Genomic DNA, 18,730 nt, shown 5'->3' with positions numbered 1-18,730 from the left:
AGTGAGTAAATCCCAAATCGATAACCAAAGGGGCAGATGCATAGCGACTCGATAGCTCAGGAGAGATTGCTGGGCTGGAAATAAAGATTTGCAGTCACTTACAATTCAAGTCAAGACGAATGGACGGGCTCACCCAAGCGGTGTGCGGGCTTAAGAGAGATTTGTTAACTTTTGCAAGATAAACAGTAACGTGGCTCACAGGTACCGCACAAAGATGCCCGGGGCCCACCTCGCTACGGCTCCCACAAGCCGCTGTCCACCCAGCCCTCTGAACCCCGTCACTAAAAGGCAGAGGAGACCGAGAGTCTCCAACAGCGCCGTGACCTCCCCTCCGCTCTTCGCTCTCCGCCTTCCTCCAATAGCTGCGGAGGATGGCTCCCTGGGTACCGCCTCTTCCGTCCGCGCCTACCGGAAGTGGGGCGGGAACGCCGGAAGTTGAAAGGGAATTTCCTGTGAGCTCGGCTTCCTCAACATGGCCGCGCCCTTGTCAGTGGAGGTGGAGTTCGGGTGAGTCACAGAGCTTGGGCGCCCTGGGGATGGATTGAAGTCGTAGGGCCCGGAACTTCCCTCCCTCTGCTTTGGTCCCCGTCACGACCGAATCGCCAAGGCTCCCGGCGCCTTCCCAGAGCTACGCCACCCGCCTCGGAGAGTCTGAGAGGTTCGGTCTCCCTTGGCGACGAGGCCGTATGTCCGGGAATAGAGGCGCAAGCCCAGTCGTGGAGGTGCTCTCTGGGCACTCCTCAGTGCCCCTGTGCCCTGCCGGACCCTAAAGGCGTGACGGTTAGCTGGCGGCCTCCTTACCTTCCTTGCTAATCCCGTTTTGGACCAGGCCCGTGTGTCTGGCATCTGAGCTCCTAGAACCGAGAAGGACCACCCTTCACCCCCAGATTTCTTCTTTCGCGCAGCAGTTTCCGCCTACACGGTTCCTAGAGCCTTGTTTCTCGTGGGATGTGTAGCCAAGACGGGACTCCTTCTCTTTCTCAAGATTTGGGAGTGTTAAACAGACCTGAAACCCTTTCAGGACCTTCAGGAGACTTGCTGATTGCCTTCTGCAGATCTTGAGTCAGGTGGAGATACGGGGATAAATAAATAGCACGGTGGAGGAGGCTGAGTTGGCAGTACAGCATGCCCAAGACGAGAGGAGCAGGCTTGGGGCACACACACCACTAGCTAAACAAACCCAGATCAGGGAGGAAGGCTCCTCAAGCCACTATCTTCTGTCCCCTACAAACAGGTTTGTCATGTGATTTCAGAGCTGAGAGAAACTGCAGAGCTTGGAGAGAAGGCAAAGAAACTGAGACCCAACAGATGGGTGGTAGAATTTCAAGTCACATGGGAAACGCCGGGACTAGATGTGTGTGTGTGTGTGTGTGTGTGTGTGTGTGTGTGTGAAGATAAACAAGCCAAGGCTTATATGAAAGGGAAAGTCTGAAACGGTAATTTAAAACCTCTGGCCATAAATGCCTTTCCTTCCATGGGGTGCCCCCAGTTTCTTTCATGTTTTCCCTTCACTGGATAGTCCATTCAGTAGCCATTTATTGAGTGCCTATCATGTGCCAGGCAGTGAGCCAGGCACTGAGGATACAAAGATAAATAGAACTCTGTCCATGTCCTCCAGTGTTCAGTGTTTCTGTCCGTTAGAATAAGGGAGTAGTCTCATGAATGTTAACTGCATTTTAATTGACAATATTGTCTGGCCCCATGGGTCCAATTAGAACGATACTGGTCTGGCCTCCTGACTATTTTGCTTCACTGACCCTTGGCTCAGCTATACACCCACCCCACCCCACCCTCCTATAGCTTGGTTCTAGGAGGATCCCTGCTGTTTTGACAGGCTTCAGCAGAGCTGAAAAGAGCTGCAGACTGCCGGTGTTAAGGTTTATCTGCAGTCAGCCTACCTTTCGTCCTTACTGAGTCAGACATGGTACTTGTTCATCAGGAATGTCTGTCTGCCAGGTACTCTGCTGGCAGCCGTGGGGAGTCCTACTATGAGGAAGATAGGGTCCCTGCCATCCAGAGCTTACGGACTAGCTTAATTACCCCTTTTCTAGCCTAAACATCTCTAGCTTCAGCCTCCCTCACCCCCAAGAGCAAGAGTGAGCCCCACAGCATTCCTCCCCTGTCTCCCCATCTCCTAACACCTCCTCTCACCACCTCAGTGTCCTGTGAGAATGGCAGCTTCTCAGGAAGCAAGAATGTCTAAGATGTATGCCAAACCCAGATTCCTTCTCTCTTTGTCTCAGTGCATGTTTTCGGCCCTGGCTTCTCTTTCATTATCTACGTTTCTTAGTGGACTTCCTTCACCCCTCACTGTGAACCTGAGCAGATTTGCAAAGAAACCACCTTGCCCATCATTCTCTCCCTTCTGTCCCTTGAGTGCCACTCTGGTCCTTGAAGAGTCCATTTAGGATTTTGCCTCTTTTCCCTGAGTAGATGTGGTCCTGTCAGTCCGACCAGCTTTGATAGACTCTCTAGAAGATCTCTCACACCGTTCACTCTCTTGTGAGGAACGAGTTCTGCCCTCCTTTGTCTTGCCTCCTGAACTGTCCTGAGCGGTGCCTTTTCTTAGATCACACAAGGCTCAAAGTATGCAGTAGAGATGTGTTGTGTGTCCAGATGTGAGATTCCCTTTCCCTCACCCCTTTTCTTTCTTCCTGAGACTTGTAGGTGTTGGCAAAGGGAGGCAGGGCCATTGAGGTCAGAGAAGAAGGAAGAATGGGCATTTTCATTCATTCAGCAAATATTTCTTGAGTGCCTACCATGTGTCAGACCCTGTTTTAGGCAGAGCTTGTACTCTAGCAGGTAGAAAGGAAATAAATAAACAAAACAAAAAATACATGAGATGAGCTGATGGAGATAAGCTAGAAACAGGGAGGGCAGTTTGGGGATCGTCTGTACCAGCCACTGGTACCAACAAACACTCCCATCAGGAATTAGGGGGTGAAGGGAAGATGAAGTAGCTTCAGATGTAACTCCTTAGTTGAGTTTGAACAGCAGACCCTGTGGGACATAAGAATGTCTGGCTTTGGTTCTCTTCTGGGACCAAAACAGGCCCCTTGCCCGCCTCCCTAAATCTCTCCAGAGGCTGGGTGTTCACCTTCCTCCCCTCCAGATGTGCTGGCAGTAGAAATGCCAGCTCCTCCCTTGGGAGCCAGTGAACCCAGTGGTGACGGGTCACTCTGAGTGAGACTGCTTCTCCCTTTCTCCGCTTGCAAAGGGAAAAACAGCCTTGGCCTCTGAGCCTGGCACCACCAGGTTTGGCCACTCTTGGTTGTTTGCCTGGGTCCCAGTGCCTCCAGTTCCCACCCCTCTTCTCTGACCCCCAACTCCTGAGCTCCTTGCCTGTCACCCTCCCCCACCCCAGCTGCTGCATGTGCCAGCCCCCACCCAGGAGAGAACGAGGCTCTTGGAAGGGGATAAATGGAGGCTCTGTGCAGGCTTGCAGCTGAAATGGCCCTGCGCGCGGCCACAGATGGGCCTCCTCTCCCCCTCCACATTTCTGCATCAACAAAGCGTGACCTTGTTTGGATGACAGTCGCCCCATGTTTCCCCCATGACAATGCTTGCCTTGCCTTTGCCTCCCAGTGGACTGTCTCAGGACATCTCTGTTCTCTGAAATTGGGAAAGGGTGGTGGGGTGGGAGGCATCACATCCATCAAAAGTCTGTTAAGGCCTTCTCAGTTAAGATCCATGTGAAGTCTGAGATGGGGATCAGGAGACCCAGAGGAAGAAGCACTGTGGGGCATTGAAAGAGCCCTCGTGTCCGCATCATAAGCCCCAGCTTCTGGACTTGGCTCCAAGCATCTCTGCTGTCCCAGCTTCCCCTTGGCCAGGTGCTGGCACACGGAAGTGAACCAAGCTGCCTTCAAGGGGCTTCCTGACCTTTGGGGAGTCTTGTTTTCTTTCTGTCAAGGTTGCTGGGGCTGAGCAGAAACCAGTTGGAATTTAGATCCTACTTCAGCCACTGCCTCTGTGACCTTGGGCAAGTCACTTAACCTCTCCAGGCCTCAGTCTGCTTCTCCATCGGATGGAACTGATAATGTTTGCCTCCCTGACTCCTTACCTGGTTTGCCCTGTGGGTGAAATGAGAGGAAGAGTGTTCTTGTAAATGGCAAAGTTATTGCTAAGCCCAGTGGAGTCTCAACCTCCAGCACTGTGGTGTGCCCACCAGGCCAGCAGTGTGTGGCACAAGCTGGGCCATTTCAGACCCTCCCCTGGCCAAAGGAAACCCCTCAACACACAGGGTCTCCATCATGTCTGATAGTGGCTTCTCAGCACTTGTGTAGACGGAAAGAGATTGAGGCTTGAGAACATGAAGTCACGTGCCCAAGGTCTGGGCATCAGGCAGAGGTGGAGTGTGGTCTGCATCTCGGGGCAACAGCTCCAGAGCTTGTGCTCTGCACCCATATGCTAAGCTGCCTCTTGAGAAAGTAGAGGAGTAAAAATGAGAGTCTGCAAAGTTGGGTGCCTGGTCATTGGTAGGACTTATTTACATCCTACTAGACCATATCAGGAAGTCAAATTTGAGAATCAGTCACATACTGGTACTCGAGCTGTCCCTGAACCTCGGTCTGTGCATCTCTTCAGCTTCTAATGTCAGCCCCCCTCCTCAGTTTTCAGTCTTGGCTAAGTTTTTGCAGGAGCTCACCTGACTGTCTTTCTCTGGCCCTCCTTTGCAGAGGCGGCGCGGAACTCCTTTTCGATGGCGTAAAGAAACATCAGGTCACCTTACCCGGACAGGAGGAGCCCTGTGAGTATGCGCTTTCTGGGCCCCTCTCTAGGGGCTGCTGAGCGGGAATCTAAGGCGTCACTCAGCCCTGTTCAAGAGGGAATGGGTAGAATTTCCCTGGCCAGAGGGAGAGAGGAGAGTAAGGAAGAGACATCACTAGAGTACCCTTCCCCCATGCTCTCTAAGATGAGCCAGCTTTGCAGGAGGGAGGTAGCTTAGCTTCGTCCTTACAGATGCGGGTTCTGTATTCAGACAGACTGGGAGTTTGGATCTCCTTAGAACCTTAGGCCAGGGGCCTCACCTCTCTGAGCTTTAGTGTTCCTACATATGAGGTAAGGACGGAAGTCCCTATGTGCTAAAAGCCATAGCATGCATCTCTGTTGTTACTCGATGGCAGCAGAGAGGTGTCCTCGTGAAGGGGGTCACCTTCATCCAGAATGGAACAGTGTGGATGGGCTCACATGGTGAGGGGGTTTAGATGAGGCGGAAAGTATCCAGCCAGAAAGGATTGGGGAAGTTGACTAAGGGAGACAGTGAGATGTTTTTGTTTGTCCATTCAAGTACTTGCTCATTATCCTTTAACAAGTATATGCTGAGCAGCTCCTGTGTGGCAAATCATGTACCAGGCACTGGGGAGACATGCAAATATGAGCCAATCTCTGCCTTCACACTGGGCGGGGGGGGCGGGGAAGGCAGTGGTTGAAGAGGTAACTTGCAAGAGTCCAGCTGGGTAAATATCCGTGTAGCCTAGAGGCAGGGGCCTGGGCATCACAACCCCAGAGGTGCCCTGCAGCCCTAGCAGTGGGTCCTCACAAGAGCAGAACACTCAGAGGCGCCTGGGTGGCTCAGTCGTTAAGCGTCTGCCTTCGGCTCAGGTCGTGATCCCAGGGTCCTGGGATCGAGCCCCGCATCAGGCTCCCTGCTCTGCGGGAAGCCTGCTTCTCCCTCTCCCACTCCCCCTGCTTGTGTTCCCTCTCTTACTCTCTCTGTCTCTCTCTGTCAAAAAATAAATAAAATCTTAAAAAAAAAAAAAAAAAAGCGGAACGCTCAGAATGGGAGCCCATCTCCGCCTAAGGCTGAGATACTTCGGGAGGTGGGGGGATCGATCCCGTGAGGAGGCAGGGGAATGGGGTTCATGGAAGCAGGCAGTTGAGAAATGGTCATGAGCTCTGACGGGGTTATTCTGGAACTGGACACACATCTGCCGGGAATCAAACAGTTGTCCAAATTCACTGGCTGCCAAGGCTGTCTGTGACCCTGCCTTGGGGTGGAGAGCAGTGGCACAGGATGGGATTGTTTGCCACATTCCGAGCCGGGGGACTTAACCGAAGCACAGGACGCTGCCATCCTTGAACTGGGAGTGGGCATGAGGCTGGGGTGAAATGTCAGGACTGGGGGGCGGTGTGCGTCCCCGGTGAGGGAAGACCCAGGAAGATAAAGGTGACTGGTTCTTAGTTTGACAGGTGGCCACACAGCCTGGGGAGGGAACAAGGGGCTCTCAGAAGAAGCCTCTCAAGGATCCAGCCGTAAAGACCTGGCCAGGAAGTTAGTAAAGTCTCATGAGTTATGATTCATTTACCCCGCGATTGCGTGGCTCAGATGTCCCCAGGGTTAATGATTCCAGTCCCTCTCATTCGCCCATTGGCTGAATGGTTACCATGTGCCACAGCTGGAAGAGGTACTCACTCTGTGGTTGGGGTTGGCATATCTTGTTCTGATGCCTCCTTTGTATCAGGCACTGGACTAGTTGCTGGGTATTCGGTGGTGAGCAAAACAGATGCGGCTCTTGGTGGTGAGCAAAACAGATGCATGGAGTGTAGTAGAAGTGGAGGCAGGCAGCAAACCAGGAAACACCTAGTGTGGTGGGCATTGGCATGAGGAGAGCAAACAGGTGCTTTGAAGGAGAGCACGCGGTAAGGGAAGGTTTCTAAAGGGACGACTTTGAGGTGAAGGCCTGAAGGGTAAAAAGCGGCTGGCTGGTAAGTTGGGAGGGAGAGCAGAGGTGCTGGGGCCCATTCCAGGCAGAGGGGGTAGCTCTTGTGAGGGCCTCTTGGTCAAAGGCCTCAGGGTGGTCTAGGAACTGAAGAAAGGCCAGTGTGATGAGGACCACAGGCTGAGTTTGGCATGGTAGGCACAACCCTGGTTGGTTGTGCAAGTAATTGTCACAAATTCTTAGGTGGTAACTGCCATTATTATTCCCAGTTTAAAAACTGGAAACCCCAACTCAGAGATGCCAGGGGTCGTCTTAGTCCACACCATATGGTTATTTAAATGGCAGTGCTGGGATTTAGAACCAGATTTCAGGGTCTCCAAAGTCCTTACATGGAGCCACGAACTCCCTGAGTCACATGACATCTCACACCTGCAGTGTATTTTCTGGTTTCTACACTTTTCTTTCGTTCATTCATTCATTCGTTCATGCCTTCAACAGCTACTTGCTTTGATTTTTGTAGTGACCCCAGTGGATATTATATATGATCAAGAAAACCAAACCTCAGAGAGAGAGAGAGAGAGAGAGACAGTGACCTGTCCAAAGTTACGTAAGTAGGGAGGCAGGGCTAAGACCCAGGTATTTGATCTCTCGTCCTCCATTCACTGCTTAGTGGGTAGAGGGGGCCTCCCCTCCCCTCTCCGGGATGGCAGAAAAGCAAGCAGGGGAGAGAAGCTGAAATGGCCCCTTGACTCAGTCTCCGGGCCCTTGGCTGTGGATCTCCACCCCTGGTTCCCATTTTCTCCCTGCTGCGCCCAGAGGCGTAGGTCACCCTGCAGCCGCAGAGCCGGCTGCCAGCTGCCAGGCACTACCCTGGCACACAGGAGCCCAACGGGTGCTGCCAGCAGAGTCCCACTCTTCCCCCCAGCCCGTGCCCAGCTCTGTCGACTGGCAGCCTTCCCAGCCCAGGGGCTGCCACTTGGCCAAGCAGGTCTCGGAGACTCCAGCAGAGAAAATAGCAACCATAAGATTATGGATTGTGACAAGTCTCACAAACAAGGGGACTCCAGGGCCCTGGGTCCTGGGCCAGGGGAGAGCTTCCAACCCAGCCAACTTGGAGAAAGAGGATGGGCAAGGCCAAAGGGGGCGAGCCTGCAAGAGGAGCCCTGGCAGTGCGCATTTGCAGATCACTTACTTCTGCGGGCCTCTTTTTTCCCATCTGTGAAACGGGAGGTTGGGCTAGATTTAGTCTTTATTGAGCTGGTTACCCATTGGACATCCACAGTTTGGAGAAGTTGCTTCCAGATCTGAGCCCATAATTCTGGGCATCAGGCTGTGTTGGTGAGAAGGTATGCTTATTGAGGGGGATGTCCTAACAGCCATCTCCTTGATTGACAGGGGTTGGTAGGCGCCATCAGTTTCGGACATTGCGGCCACTGGGGGCTGGCTTTTATACATCAAGGGTCTCTTAATGCAAGGCCCCCAGCCCATGGTTGGTCAGTGGCCTGGAGCAAACCCAAAATGTCAGGGAAGACAGACTGTCCCCGTGTGGTCCTTACCTGCCCTGGTCCCCAGGAGGAGACAGTAGGCCTCAACTTTCCCTGCCCTTCTCCCTCTGCCCTGCCTTTGTATTACAGGGTGGCCGGCTAGGGAGCTGGAGGGAGCTCCCGGCGCTTTAAACTGCTTAGCATGCATTTCACAGCCTCTCTGGGGCCAGCTGTTCCTTTCTCTGCTCTGGGGCCTGTTTGCTGATCCCCTCCCCACTGCCCTCCTCTCCCCCAACCCCTCCCAGTCCCTGTGCAAAATTGCTTTTGAAAAGATCCACTTTCTGCTTAATTAAACAATGAGGAGCGTCCCCTGCACATCTGTAAACCTCCTTCTGAGGCCAGTTTAGCCCACAAACTGCTCCATTCTTACCCCCATTCACTTGTAAATGGACCCTCTGATGTTCCCTCTACCCTCTCTTCTCCTTTACTCCCCCCATCCCTGCTCTTTCTTCTCCCTTTTCGACTAAGGCCTGGGGTGGGCTCCCAGAAGAGCCTGGAGCCTGGTGGACTTGGTGGGAACTGGAGCGGTTTAACCTTATGGAGGAGAAGACTTAGGGGATCCAGCTCTCCCAGATCTGAGTGGCATGGGGAAGAGGGGCCGCTTTTGTTGGTGTGGTCCCCACGGACCAACCAGGCTCCTTGGGAGTGTCAGGAAGACAGATTTCTGGTTAGGAGAAAAGTTCTCCCTGGAGGTGATCAAAGAGAGGCTGGATGTGGGTCTGTTGCAGTTGGGGTTCATTATCAGATAAGACCTTGGGATTGTTCTCTTTCAGCCCAAGAAGCTAGGATGGACACCAGTGGAGGGCCCCTGCCACAGTGGATGGTCAGTGTCCCCAGACAAGGACAGTCCACTGGGGCGAGCGATCCTGGTGGGAGCTTTTGTTGGTGCTCTCTAAGAGTAGTGTGTGTGGTGCCCCTTTGCCGGCAGCCTTCAGGAGAGCGGTCTGGCAGCCAAGAGGATAAGGAGCCCTGAGTCACTGTGGGCAAATGGACATTTGTCCTGTGTGTTGGACACTCCACAGGGCCTGCTGCTACCTTATGCCTGAACCCTCATGGCAGTGCTTTGGGGTTTGAATTGCTGTCCCCATTTGTCAGAGGCTGACACTGAGACTGAAAGGCAAGGTGACTTCCTGCGCAGGGCATCTAGCAGCGGCCCAGGGTCTCCCGGCTCCAGAACCCCAACTCTTAACCACCCTGCCACAGCACAGCAGCTCCCACTCCTGCTCTTCCCCAAATGCGCAGGCCAGACTTCCTCATGGAGACCTTGTTTTAGGTGCCCATCCAGCCCGGCCTTCTGGCCCCCACAGCCTCAGAATGTGAGTCCTTCCACCTTGGTTGTCCCGGGAGCATGTTAGGGGTCTGAACATCTAAAATGGAGGAAAGGGGGCACCTGGCTGGCTCAGCAGAGCATTGAACTCTTGATCTTGGGGTCATGAATTCAAGCCCCACGTTGGATATAGAGGTTACTTTAAAAAATAAATCAATAAAATGATTTTTATAAATAAAATGGAGGGAAGGCCAGTGTCTGGGGCTCCCTCACCATTCCCAGTCCCCCCCATTCCCTCATTGCCCTCGCACTTCTGATGGCGAGGTAATGGATCCCTCGGAAAAGCCCCAGCCAGTCCCAGCACTATCCCATGAGTGCCGGGCTGTCGCAGCCCATCCCCAGGGGGCCAGGGGCCTGAGCAGAGCATGCAGAAGCTCAAGACATTGGGAGAGGGCAAAGGGTACAGGTTTTCCCTCTGGATCACAGAACAATTACGGCACGGATGTGCCAGGAGCTTTATATGGATCATCTTACTCGGTCCTCACAACAGCCCTGTGGGGTGTTCTTACCATTCCCCCAAAGAAGGAAGCGGAGGCTCAGAGAACCCCACAGCCAAGGTCATAGGGCCAGGAAGTAATGGCTCAAACTCAGAACCAGGACTGCCTCTGTTCTCAACCTCTCCTCCGCCCTCTGCAGTTGTCCGCATTGTCAGCAAATACGTCAGGCGGGTTCTGTGTGGGAGACTGCGCGGGGTCCTCAGGACATGCCGGGCATTTGAGCTGGATCTTGATACCGAGCGTCACCAGAGAAACGTGGAGCAGCGGCCCAGACAGTGTGGGTTCTGTACCCACAGAGCACACTTGGGGTTCACGAGGAAGGAGAGGCCTCTTCCAGAGCAGACCTGTCACAAGGCCCCTGCATGCCCCTCATGGTCCGGCCTGCTCTCGTGCTGATCTTCTTGTCTTCTCTGTTCTATTACCTCGAACCTGCCAATTCCATCCTGCCTCAGGTCTTCGTGTATGTGCCTTCTTCTGCCTGGGGTGCTTCCCCATCCTGCCCTACTCATCCTTCAGGCCTCAGCATCAATGCGAACATCTTCCGAAAAGTTTTCCTGCCCCCTCACTCAGGAGATAGCATTTATCGCAACTAATTGGCTGTCTTCCTAGCACCTGGCACATAGTAGTTGCTCAATAAATATTTGTCTTGTGAGTGACTACATGGGATCCCCAGAGAGAAACCACCCTCAGTGGAGTGGGAAGGCAGGAGGACCTAGAGGGGGAAGATGAACGGGAGATTCCCCAGAGCCACCAGTCCCTGACTCTGCTCAACCCTTCCTCCTCCCCTGGGCGCCTTTGGAAGCCGACCATCTGGCTTGGAGGCTATTTGCATATTGTCTGGGCCTCAGCAAGCCTAGCAAGATGTCCCTGGGGGTGTGTTTCAGGCCAGGCTGTGTGGCCCTTGCAAGGCCTCCCTGCGAAGGGAGCAGCGAGTTCCACCTCTCCCCACCCCCAAATCCAGGCATGGGGGAACAATACGGCGACCTCACCATGGAAACAGGCTATCAAGAATGTGGGCAGGCCTGGGGGGCACAGAGGAGGGAGGGAGTGACCTCAGCAAAGAGGAGCATCATGATAAATGAGCCCGTACCGACAGCAGACTCACCCCCCAGTCCACCCCTCTGGGACTCCATGATGGTGCCATCACTTGGATGACCCCGACATGACCACTAGCCCTCCCCACTCCCCTCAGCCTATCCAGAGTGGAGCAGAAGCCCCCTCCTTTTGGAGGGAGTCCGGGCCCTTGACCCAACTGGGTCCCGGTTCTGTACAGGCCAGCTGGGGCTGTGGAGGTGCATCTGGTGGCCCTCGGGCCAGGCACTGCCCAGTGCCTCTCGGCTCCTCCACACACACAGGCACAGCCCCGCCTGCCACGGCCGGCTGATGGATGCATCAGACCCCATCGGCTGTATCGAGCGGCCACAAGATGTATGGGCTGGCGGCCCACCAGACAGTGCCAAGATGGAGGCCGAAGGGGAGCCTCTGAGACCAGGCCTCAGGGAGGAACCCAGCCAGGAGTCCAAATGGACTGCAGCTAGTTGGAGGCTACACTCTGCATCCCCTGCCCGCTCCAGGGACCATGAGGACTCCAATCTGCTTTGTTTAAAAGCAGGAATTACAACTGAAAGGCGGCAGCCTCAGATCTTGGACACTTTGCCCATGGCCCCGTGCTCTGCTGGCAGACACTCCAGGGAAGTTGGCATGGAGCAGAGTGAATGGGTCCGTCCCGGGTGCAGCCTGCCTGCCTCTCAGGAGGGTGGCATGCAGGTCAGGAAGAATGCCTTAAAACCCTGCCCGAGGCTGGTTCTGTGGTGGAGACATGCTTCTGGGCCGAGACTGGGGCAGAGCGGAGCTTCTCAGCCAAGCAGCCTTTTCCTCAGCTGCAGGCCGGGGCTGTCACTCTGCATGGAGAAACCAAGGTGCTGCCTGGGCCCTTCTTCAGCTTCGCCTCTGAGCTCTGCTCAGGCATGGGTCCAGGACAGCCGACCCCTCCGGGAGACTAAGTCAGGATGGAGGTGGCTGGCCTCAAGCCCCTGTGACTTCCTAGAGACTAGTTGTCTCCCCGGGGCTTTCAGTCCTCAAGTGGTCTCGAGGAGAGAAGGAACTGCAGCCTCAGGAGACAGTCTGTTGGAGGAGGAGACAGTTGGACATTTGAGGGCTGTAGGCTTTGAGGTGTTTATGGAGCCAGGTTTCAGTGTGCTGTGGCCTGGGACCTGCTCCTAGGAAAGGAGAGGTGATCCAGGGGACAGGTAGCTCTGAGCCTCCACATGATGTGCACAGAGCTCAGTGGCTGTCCCAGAACCCCAGAGTGGCTGACCTCAGTGTCCAAGCTGAGCAGGAGAGGCCCTTTCGATCCTGAACCTCTTGCCTATTCAGGGTGGCCGTCCCTGGCCTGGGGGGACTCTGTGAAGGTGGGGGTAGCGGGGCAGTGATTTGTCAGCGGCCCTGGCTGGTGAAGGATCCGTCTCTCCCTCTGCCAGAGGAAATTAACTGATGTTATCGGCTCAGCAATTGTTTTTCTTCCCTCACAAAGGGAAATATATGCAGACCCCTCTGAGGGCAAAGCTGAGTCCTCCCCATCTGGGACTGGCTGGAGAGAGAAGGGTGGAGGGGGTCCTGCCGGGCCCTTCAGAAGCCTGTCTGTCTTGAGGCCCCGTCACCTCTTTAAGCCTTGAGCAGCACCACTTTCTCTGAAGGCCTCTCTGGCAGGATGCTGGTCACCTAGCCCCCTTCCTCACTTTGGGAATCTGAAAGTCCAGGGGTCACAAGAGCCTGGTCTAAAAGAGGCCTCTGAGCCCCATGTTCACTTCCTTCTGATCCAGGCAAGGTTCTGGGGGCCGGGAATCATTGGGGTTTGACACGAGCTTGTTCTGTGCCTTCCTCTCTAGGGGACATCCGGAACCTCCTTGTCTGGATCAAGAAGAATTTGCTAAAAGAGCGGCCAGAATTATTCATCCAGGGAGACAGCGTGTGAGTCCCTTTCTTCCCTTCCCTGAGGAGGGCAGGCGGGGGCAGGGGGGAAGGAGGTTTGAGCCCCTATCCTTGGGTTCACCTGCAGCCTTCTTGGGGTCCTGTTCTCCCCTTTATCCTCCCTCTGTCTCTGGGCCTCAGCTACTCTCTCCGTACAGGAAGTCCTGAGAAAAAGATGCTGCCCACAGTCCCTTGCATCCCTCGACAATCTGGGACTGTGGTTGTCCCGTAGAACGTTTTGTGATGATGGAAATGTTGTGTATTCTGTGCTGTCCAGTGTAGAAGCTGCAAAGCACATGAGTCCGTTGAGCCCTAGAAATGAGAACGGTGCCTCCTAGATGCCGTCCTGGAGGGCACAGGTCTAGAATCCCAGGGAGTCACTGTGCGCAGGTGCACGCACACACGCGCACGTTCGTGCTCACTGGGGTGAGCACACCCCTGCCCCTAGCCCAGAGCTTCTGGACCTGTCCCGGACCTAGCCTGGCCTCCTGGGAAAAGAGCCACACTCCGTGTCACAGCCAAGAAGTCACTCTGCTTCGACAAGAAGGAGGCCTAAGGTGTAAGAGAGGTGGGCAAGGCACTTGTGGGAGCCAGTCACCATCCCCTTGCAGCGGAGGTCACCAGCAGGCCCTGGGTGCTAAGGCTGCCGTTCAAGCCCTGGCTCAGGTCACGGTCCTGCCGTCCCGGAGGCCACCCCCCAAGGACAGTAGTGCTCCTTGGGCTGCTGCCAGGCGGGTAGCTGTCCAGATGTCAGCCTCCCCTGCCTTACACCAGGCAGGGCTGCTCTCGGGTATGTGGGTGCTTGAGGCCCCGGGCAGCCTTCCCTGGTTCCGAAGAGCCAAGATAGCCTCATCTCCAGGACAGGCCTGCGGGAGGCCCAGGAGGGTGAGGTGAGAGCCCTGGAAAACTGCTGCTGCCAGTGGTTACAGGGGTAGACACAGGCAGGCAGGTGCCTGCCATGCATCGTCCCGTCTCATTCTGGCGCAGACCTGGGAGGACGGCTGCGTAATTTGTGCCATTTGCAGATGAGGAAACTGATGCTCGGAGAAACAAAATGAGTTGCCTGAGGTCTAGGAGGTGGTGCTGGAATTTGTACCCGTTTTCCGTATCACCCAAAAAGCTACGACTGTCTGGCCTGGTTTCCTTTAGACTCAGTGTCCCCTCCACTTCCTGGGTGATTTTTCATCAGAACCTCAGGAGGACAAGCTCCCACCACACTGTCCTCCAGCCCAGGTGTCTCAGCCTCTATGCCCCTGCTGCCAACTGCCTCCTGCCCTTCACTCCCAGCTCCTCACGCCCTCTTTCCCACAGGCGGCCAGGAATTCTGGTGCTGGTTAACGATGCGGACTGGGAACTGCTGGTCAGTACCTCGGGAGACATCCCTCCCCTCACTGCTTCCCCAGGACAGCCTTGGGTCTTTCCTCAGGCCCAGCGGGGTTGGCTGGCTAGTCCCGGGTCCCACTTGGCTTCCAAAGTGGGGCCACTCAAGTCTCCCACCCGAGGGAGGAAGGAACAGGTAGCTGGGGGAAGTGGTGTTCTCGCCTCCATCCCGAAGATTGGCAGGTTAATATGCAGGGCACCCATTTTTCTGGTAGATTTTATCCTTCTCTCCCAAAGCGACCAAGCCCCCTTCTCCCCTCCCGACAGCTGAGGAGAAGCCCCTGACGTCTCCTTTCTCTCCTGGACCAGGGCGAGCTGGACTACCAGCTGCAGGACCAGGACAGCATCCTCTTCATATCCACGCTGCATGGCGGCTGAGGGCCCCGCTCTGGGCCCGGGTTCCCTTGGCGTGGGGAGAAGAGCAAAATCAGACATCCCCTGGGGCCCTGCTTCCAGGTCTCCCTGTCCCTCTTGGCTGCTTTCTTCCCTGCTCTGTCCCCCGAGCTCCCTCCAGGCAGGGAAAAGAGGCCAGGTGCTAAAAATGAGCCTTTCTCAGGCACGTGAGTGGGGGCGGGCAGGCTCAGCCCTGCCTCCCTCCCCAGCAGCTGAGGTGGGGGAGGGTGCCCCTCTGCTTTGTCACAACAGGAGGGGGCTCCCTGGCCAGGTGACCCAGCTGCCTTCCATTCCTTGTGTCTCAGTCTAAACATCGAGTGACCACTGACGAGACACTCCAGCTCCCGGGCTGTAGTGTCTTCGTGGGGAAGATGAATGGACAGGAATAGCTGATAGGAAGCCCCTCCCTTCTCCAAGATGGGAGGAGTCTCTGCCTCAGTTTCCCCATCTAGACAGCAGAGGGCTCTGGCTGTCCCCCACTGATACCATTATGGAACCCCAGCTGGGGTCCCCTATTCAGTGCTGACTCCCCCCTCCCAGCAGCTGCTCGTCCAACCACACCCTCCTCCTGCTCCCCCATCCCCAGCCCTTGACCCTGGCTGGCCTTCCCCCCCCCCTACAGGCCACCAGATGGGCTCCTAAGACCCTCCCCCAGCAAAAGGCTGCCTGCAGCTCATTCTGGAGAGAAAGAGGAGCAGGCAAAAGCTTGGACTGGCACATAGAGGCCTGGGATGTCAGAGTGCCTCAGTTTCCTCCTCAACAGCAACTGAGTGTTTATAAGTATCTGAAAGCAGGTGTGATCCTTGATGGCACAAATGTAGACTTTATCTCCTTTCCCACCTCCTGCAGGAAGCAGGGTGGGGACAGGCAGCACCTGGTAGGCAGGATGGTTTGCCCCTCCTCCCTTCATCCCTTCTGGAAGTCTTGGGGCCTCATTGCCTGCAACAGCTGGCCTTGGGCAAATAAAAGACTAGGGTGTTTACTAGCTTTGCCTGGAGCTTCATCCTTAGAAACCAGTGGCACTCCACATCCCCCCAGCCATGGTCCCTGGTCCAACCTCTCTGCCCTTAGCCTAGGACTTTCAGAGCTGCCCTTCACCCAAAAAGAGGGCAGGGGTTCAAACCCAGACTACACAGACTGTCTGGGAGAGAATGGTCTGAGAGGGCCATCTGGAGAAGGGGATGGCAGAGCCTGTCTGTGCTGCCCAGTCTGGGTCCCAGGACACTTCTCTACTTGTCCAAGGCCAGGCTTTGTCCCACCAGCTGCAGCCCGCAGCCCCAGAAACCAGAATGGGGGTGTCATCTCAAACTGCTGAACCTCCCTTCCCATGACCTGGAGAAGAAACTTCACTGGGGAAAAAACCTCAAAAAAAAATTAGGGCATTAACATCATCCCACCCAAAACATTGTTTTTCATTAAATGTCAATAATTTAAGGTAGAACCTCTCTCCTGTGGAGATGAAAGTGCCAAATGGTTGTCTCAGCAGTGTTGGGGGTGGAGGGGATGTGTATGCACATCATTCTCAAGGCCTAGAGGACACACGACCCCTGGCTTCTGGGCTTCTCTCCAGCAATCTACGGGTAGAGACCCTCTGGGTATGTGTAGGTGGGGGCCAGCCATGTTGGGGTTATGGGTAGGAGCTGGTCTGAGTGCAAATTAAGGCCAGTGTTGGGGTCCAACTGCTGTCTAGAAAGGCTGTTATGACCAACGAAAACTAGGTGCTGCGGTTAGGGTCTCCATGTTAGGGAACGGAGCAAGGGATTTGAAATGGCCCCCTACAGTCTCATTGATTCCTGTATCCTGGAGGTTCCTCCTTGCCTCCAGCCCCACTGGAGTGGCCCATTGTCCCACCTGGGATTCCAAGTCCTGGAAACAGGACGATAGAATTCCTTTCCCGCCTGCACTGGGAAGAGGGAGAGTAGATTTGGGATATCCCTTCTGCCACGGCACCCCAATTAATGCTGAGGAGTAGGGCAGGAGGATACACTGAGAAAACCAGGTTCTCCTGGGTGGGGGATACCAGCACCATCGCTGAAACTGGCCCAAGCCCCGCTCCGCAGCATTGTGGGTCATTTTCAGTCCCCAGCGGAATGGGGGTCAGGAACAGGTGACCTGGGCTCAGCCCCGGCAACACCCAGCTGCCCCCCCACAACTCCTGAACCCCCACTTTTGAGGAAATAAACGAATAAGTAAACCCCACCATCTCCGAAGGTTTGTCTTTAATGAAAAGGATTCGTTTGTCCAAGTTGTTTCCAAAGCCGAGGCGATTGCCCGGCTGGAGCGCATCATTCTCGACGCTTCTCCGACTCCTGACTCCTGCTGCGGCTGGAGGAGGCTCAGCCCATCGGTCCGTCTGGAGGGGCTGGCGGGAGGGGTCGGTTTATTTGGGATTTAGGGGTTGGTTTAGGCTTTTTTGTTTGGGGGGCATTGGTGGGGGCTAGGTTAAAACCAATTCAAAACGAATTAGCGAGCGCGTTCCGCCGGCATCTTCTTTCGCCCCCGACTTGCTGCGGCTCGGGCCGAGGGCGGGCTCCCCGGACCACAGTCATGCCCCGCCGCGGCGTGCCAGCTTCGTTCCCGGCCGAAATTTGAAAAAGGGAAAAACGACGCGATCGACTGGAGGCCCCCGCCAGCCACGACTGGTCACCCGCAGAGGAGGAGGAGAAGGAGGAGGACGACGACGACGACGAGGATGAGGATGGCGGCGCTGGTGGCAGGGACCGGCGTCCCTCTTTTGCGCTCCCGGCTGGGGCCGCGATCCTCGCGCTGGGGCCAGCCAGCCGCCTCCCCGAGGGGTCTGGCCCGCGCCGAGCTCGGTCCCTGCGGCTTCCGCCCCTGTTGCGCCCGGAGCTCAGCCACAGATGTCCAGCCACAATTCTCGGTTGGCCGCAGACTCGTACAAGAATTGCGTTTGGACAATCAGTGGCGAAGCCCCCGAGTTCGGGGCCCCGGTTTCCTGCGTGCGGGCTTCCGCTTGGCTCCTTAAAAGCGCCGGACCAGGAGATCTCCGGAGCTGCGCGTCCGACTACCTCGCAGACGCTCAGCGGTCGCGGCCCATCCCGCGGTAAGGTGGACGAGCAAGCACGCGGATCCCGACCCTGCGTGGGGATCCCCATCGCCCCTGGCGTGTGTCTCCTTCGATCGCGGCCCGGGGTCCCTAGAGTAGCCCGCGTTGGGTTTCTGCGCCGCCCTGAGTCGGGGGAATCTCCTCTGTCAGGGCCGGGGAACCCCAACTCCCCTCTCCCCGCCCCCAGCCTGGGCTCCCCGGGCTCGCCGGGAATCCGGAAAGCAGGGGCCCGAGGCCGGGTCGCGTTTCCGAGCCCGGGGTGCGGGCTGCTGGACTCGTGGGGTCCCCGCCCCCGCCCAGCCCCGCACGCACCGGCTCCGGCGCTCTCCGCTTCCCTGTGGCTGAGTCGCGGCCGGCGGTGGCGGTGGCGGCGGTGGCCCGGGCGGCGGGGAGCGCTGGAATGCGCCGCCGGGTCACCTGCAGCGCCCGGGGAGCCGGGCTGGGAGCCGGCGGGCTGGCGAGGCGCAGGGCTGAACCCGAGCGGGCGCCTCTGGCGGCTCGGGGCCGGGGCGGGCTTTTAGTGGGCCGCTCCAACAATACGGGCCTGGCGCGGAGAAAGGGGCTCGGCTGCAATTGGTACTGGATTTGAATAACGCCACGGGGCCATCAATGGTCATTGTGTCGGCGGGTAATGAATCTCCGCTGTCTCTCGGGCTGGCCAGGCAGCTGCAACCTGCGCTCAGGCAGCTCTTAAAGACATAGCGTGCCCCTCCCCGGGGGCGCCCCCCTCCCCTGCACCGGCCGGACCCCTCGCCCTCCCACCCCCACCCTGGGCCCTAGACTCCCAATGCCCCGCCTGCTCCCTTGACTGAACCCTTTGCCCATCGCCCCCTCCCTTGTCCTGGGCCAGGCACCCGCATCTCGGTGCTACACTCCCATGGACCTGACTC

The 18,730-nt window shown here is 56.3% G+C and overlaps 1 protein-coding gene across 1 annotated transcript; it reads left to right on the top strand.

Annotated features, from left to right (window-relative positions):
- The first annotated feature begins 368 nt into the window (after positions 1–368).
- Positions 369–16,972, top strand: URM1 (ubiquitin related modifier 1). The gene is made up of 5 exons (XM_035015705.1): positions 369–507; positions 4,680–4,750; positions 12,919–13,000; positions 14,312–14,360; positions 14,690–16,972. Exons 1-5 carry the CDS (start codon positions 473–475, stop codon positions 14,756–14,758), a joined length of 306 nt encoding a protein of 101 aa, XP_034871596.1. The 5' UTR covers positions 369–472; the 3' UTR covers positions 14,759–16,972.
- The last annotated feature ends 1,758 nt before the right edge of the window (positions 16,973–18,730 follow it).

The sequence above is a fragment of the Mirounga leonina genome, unplaced genomic scaffold, assembly GCF_011800145.1.
Source record: "Mirounga leonina isolate KUSES-001 unplaced genomic scaffold, KU_Mleo_1.0 Mir_170, whole genome shotgun sequence".
Classification (NCBI taxonomy): Eukaryota; Metazoa; Chordata; class Mammalia; order Carnivora; family Phocidae; genus Mirounga; species Mirounga leonina.
This window is presented reverse-complemented; position numbering and strand designations above follow the sequence as displayed.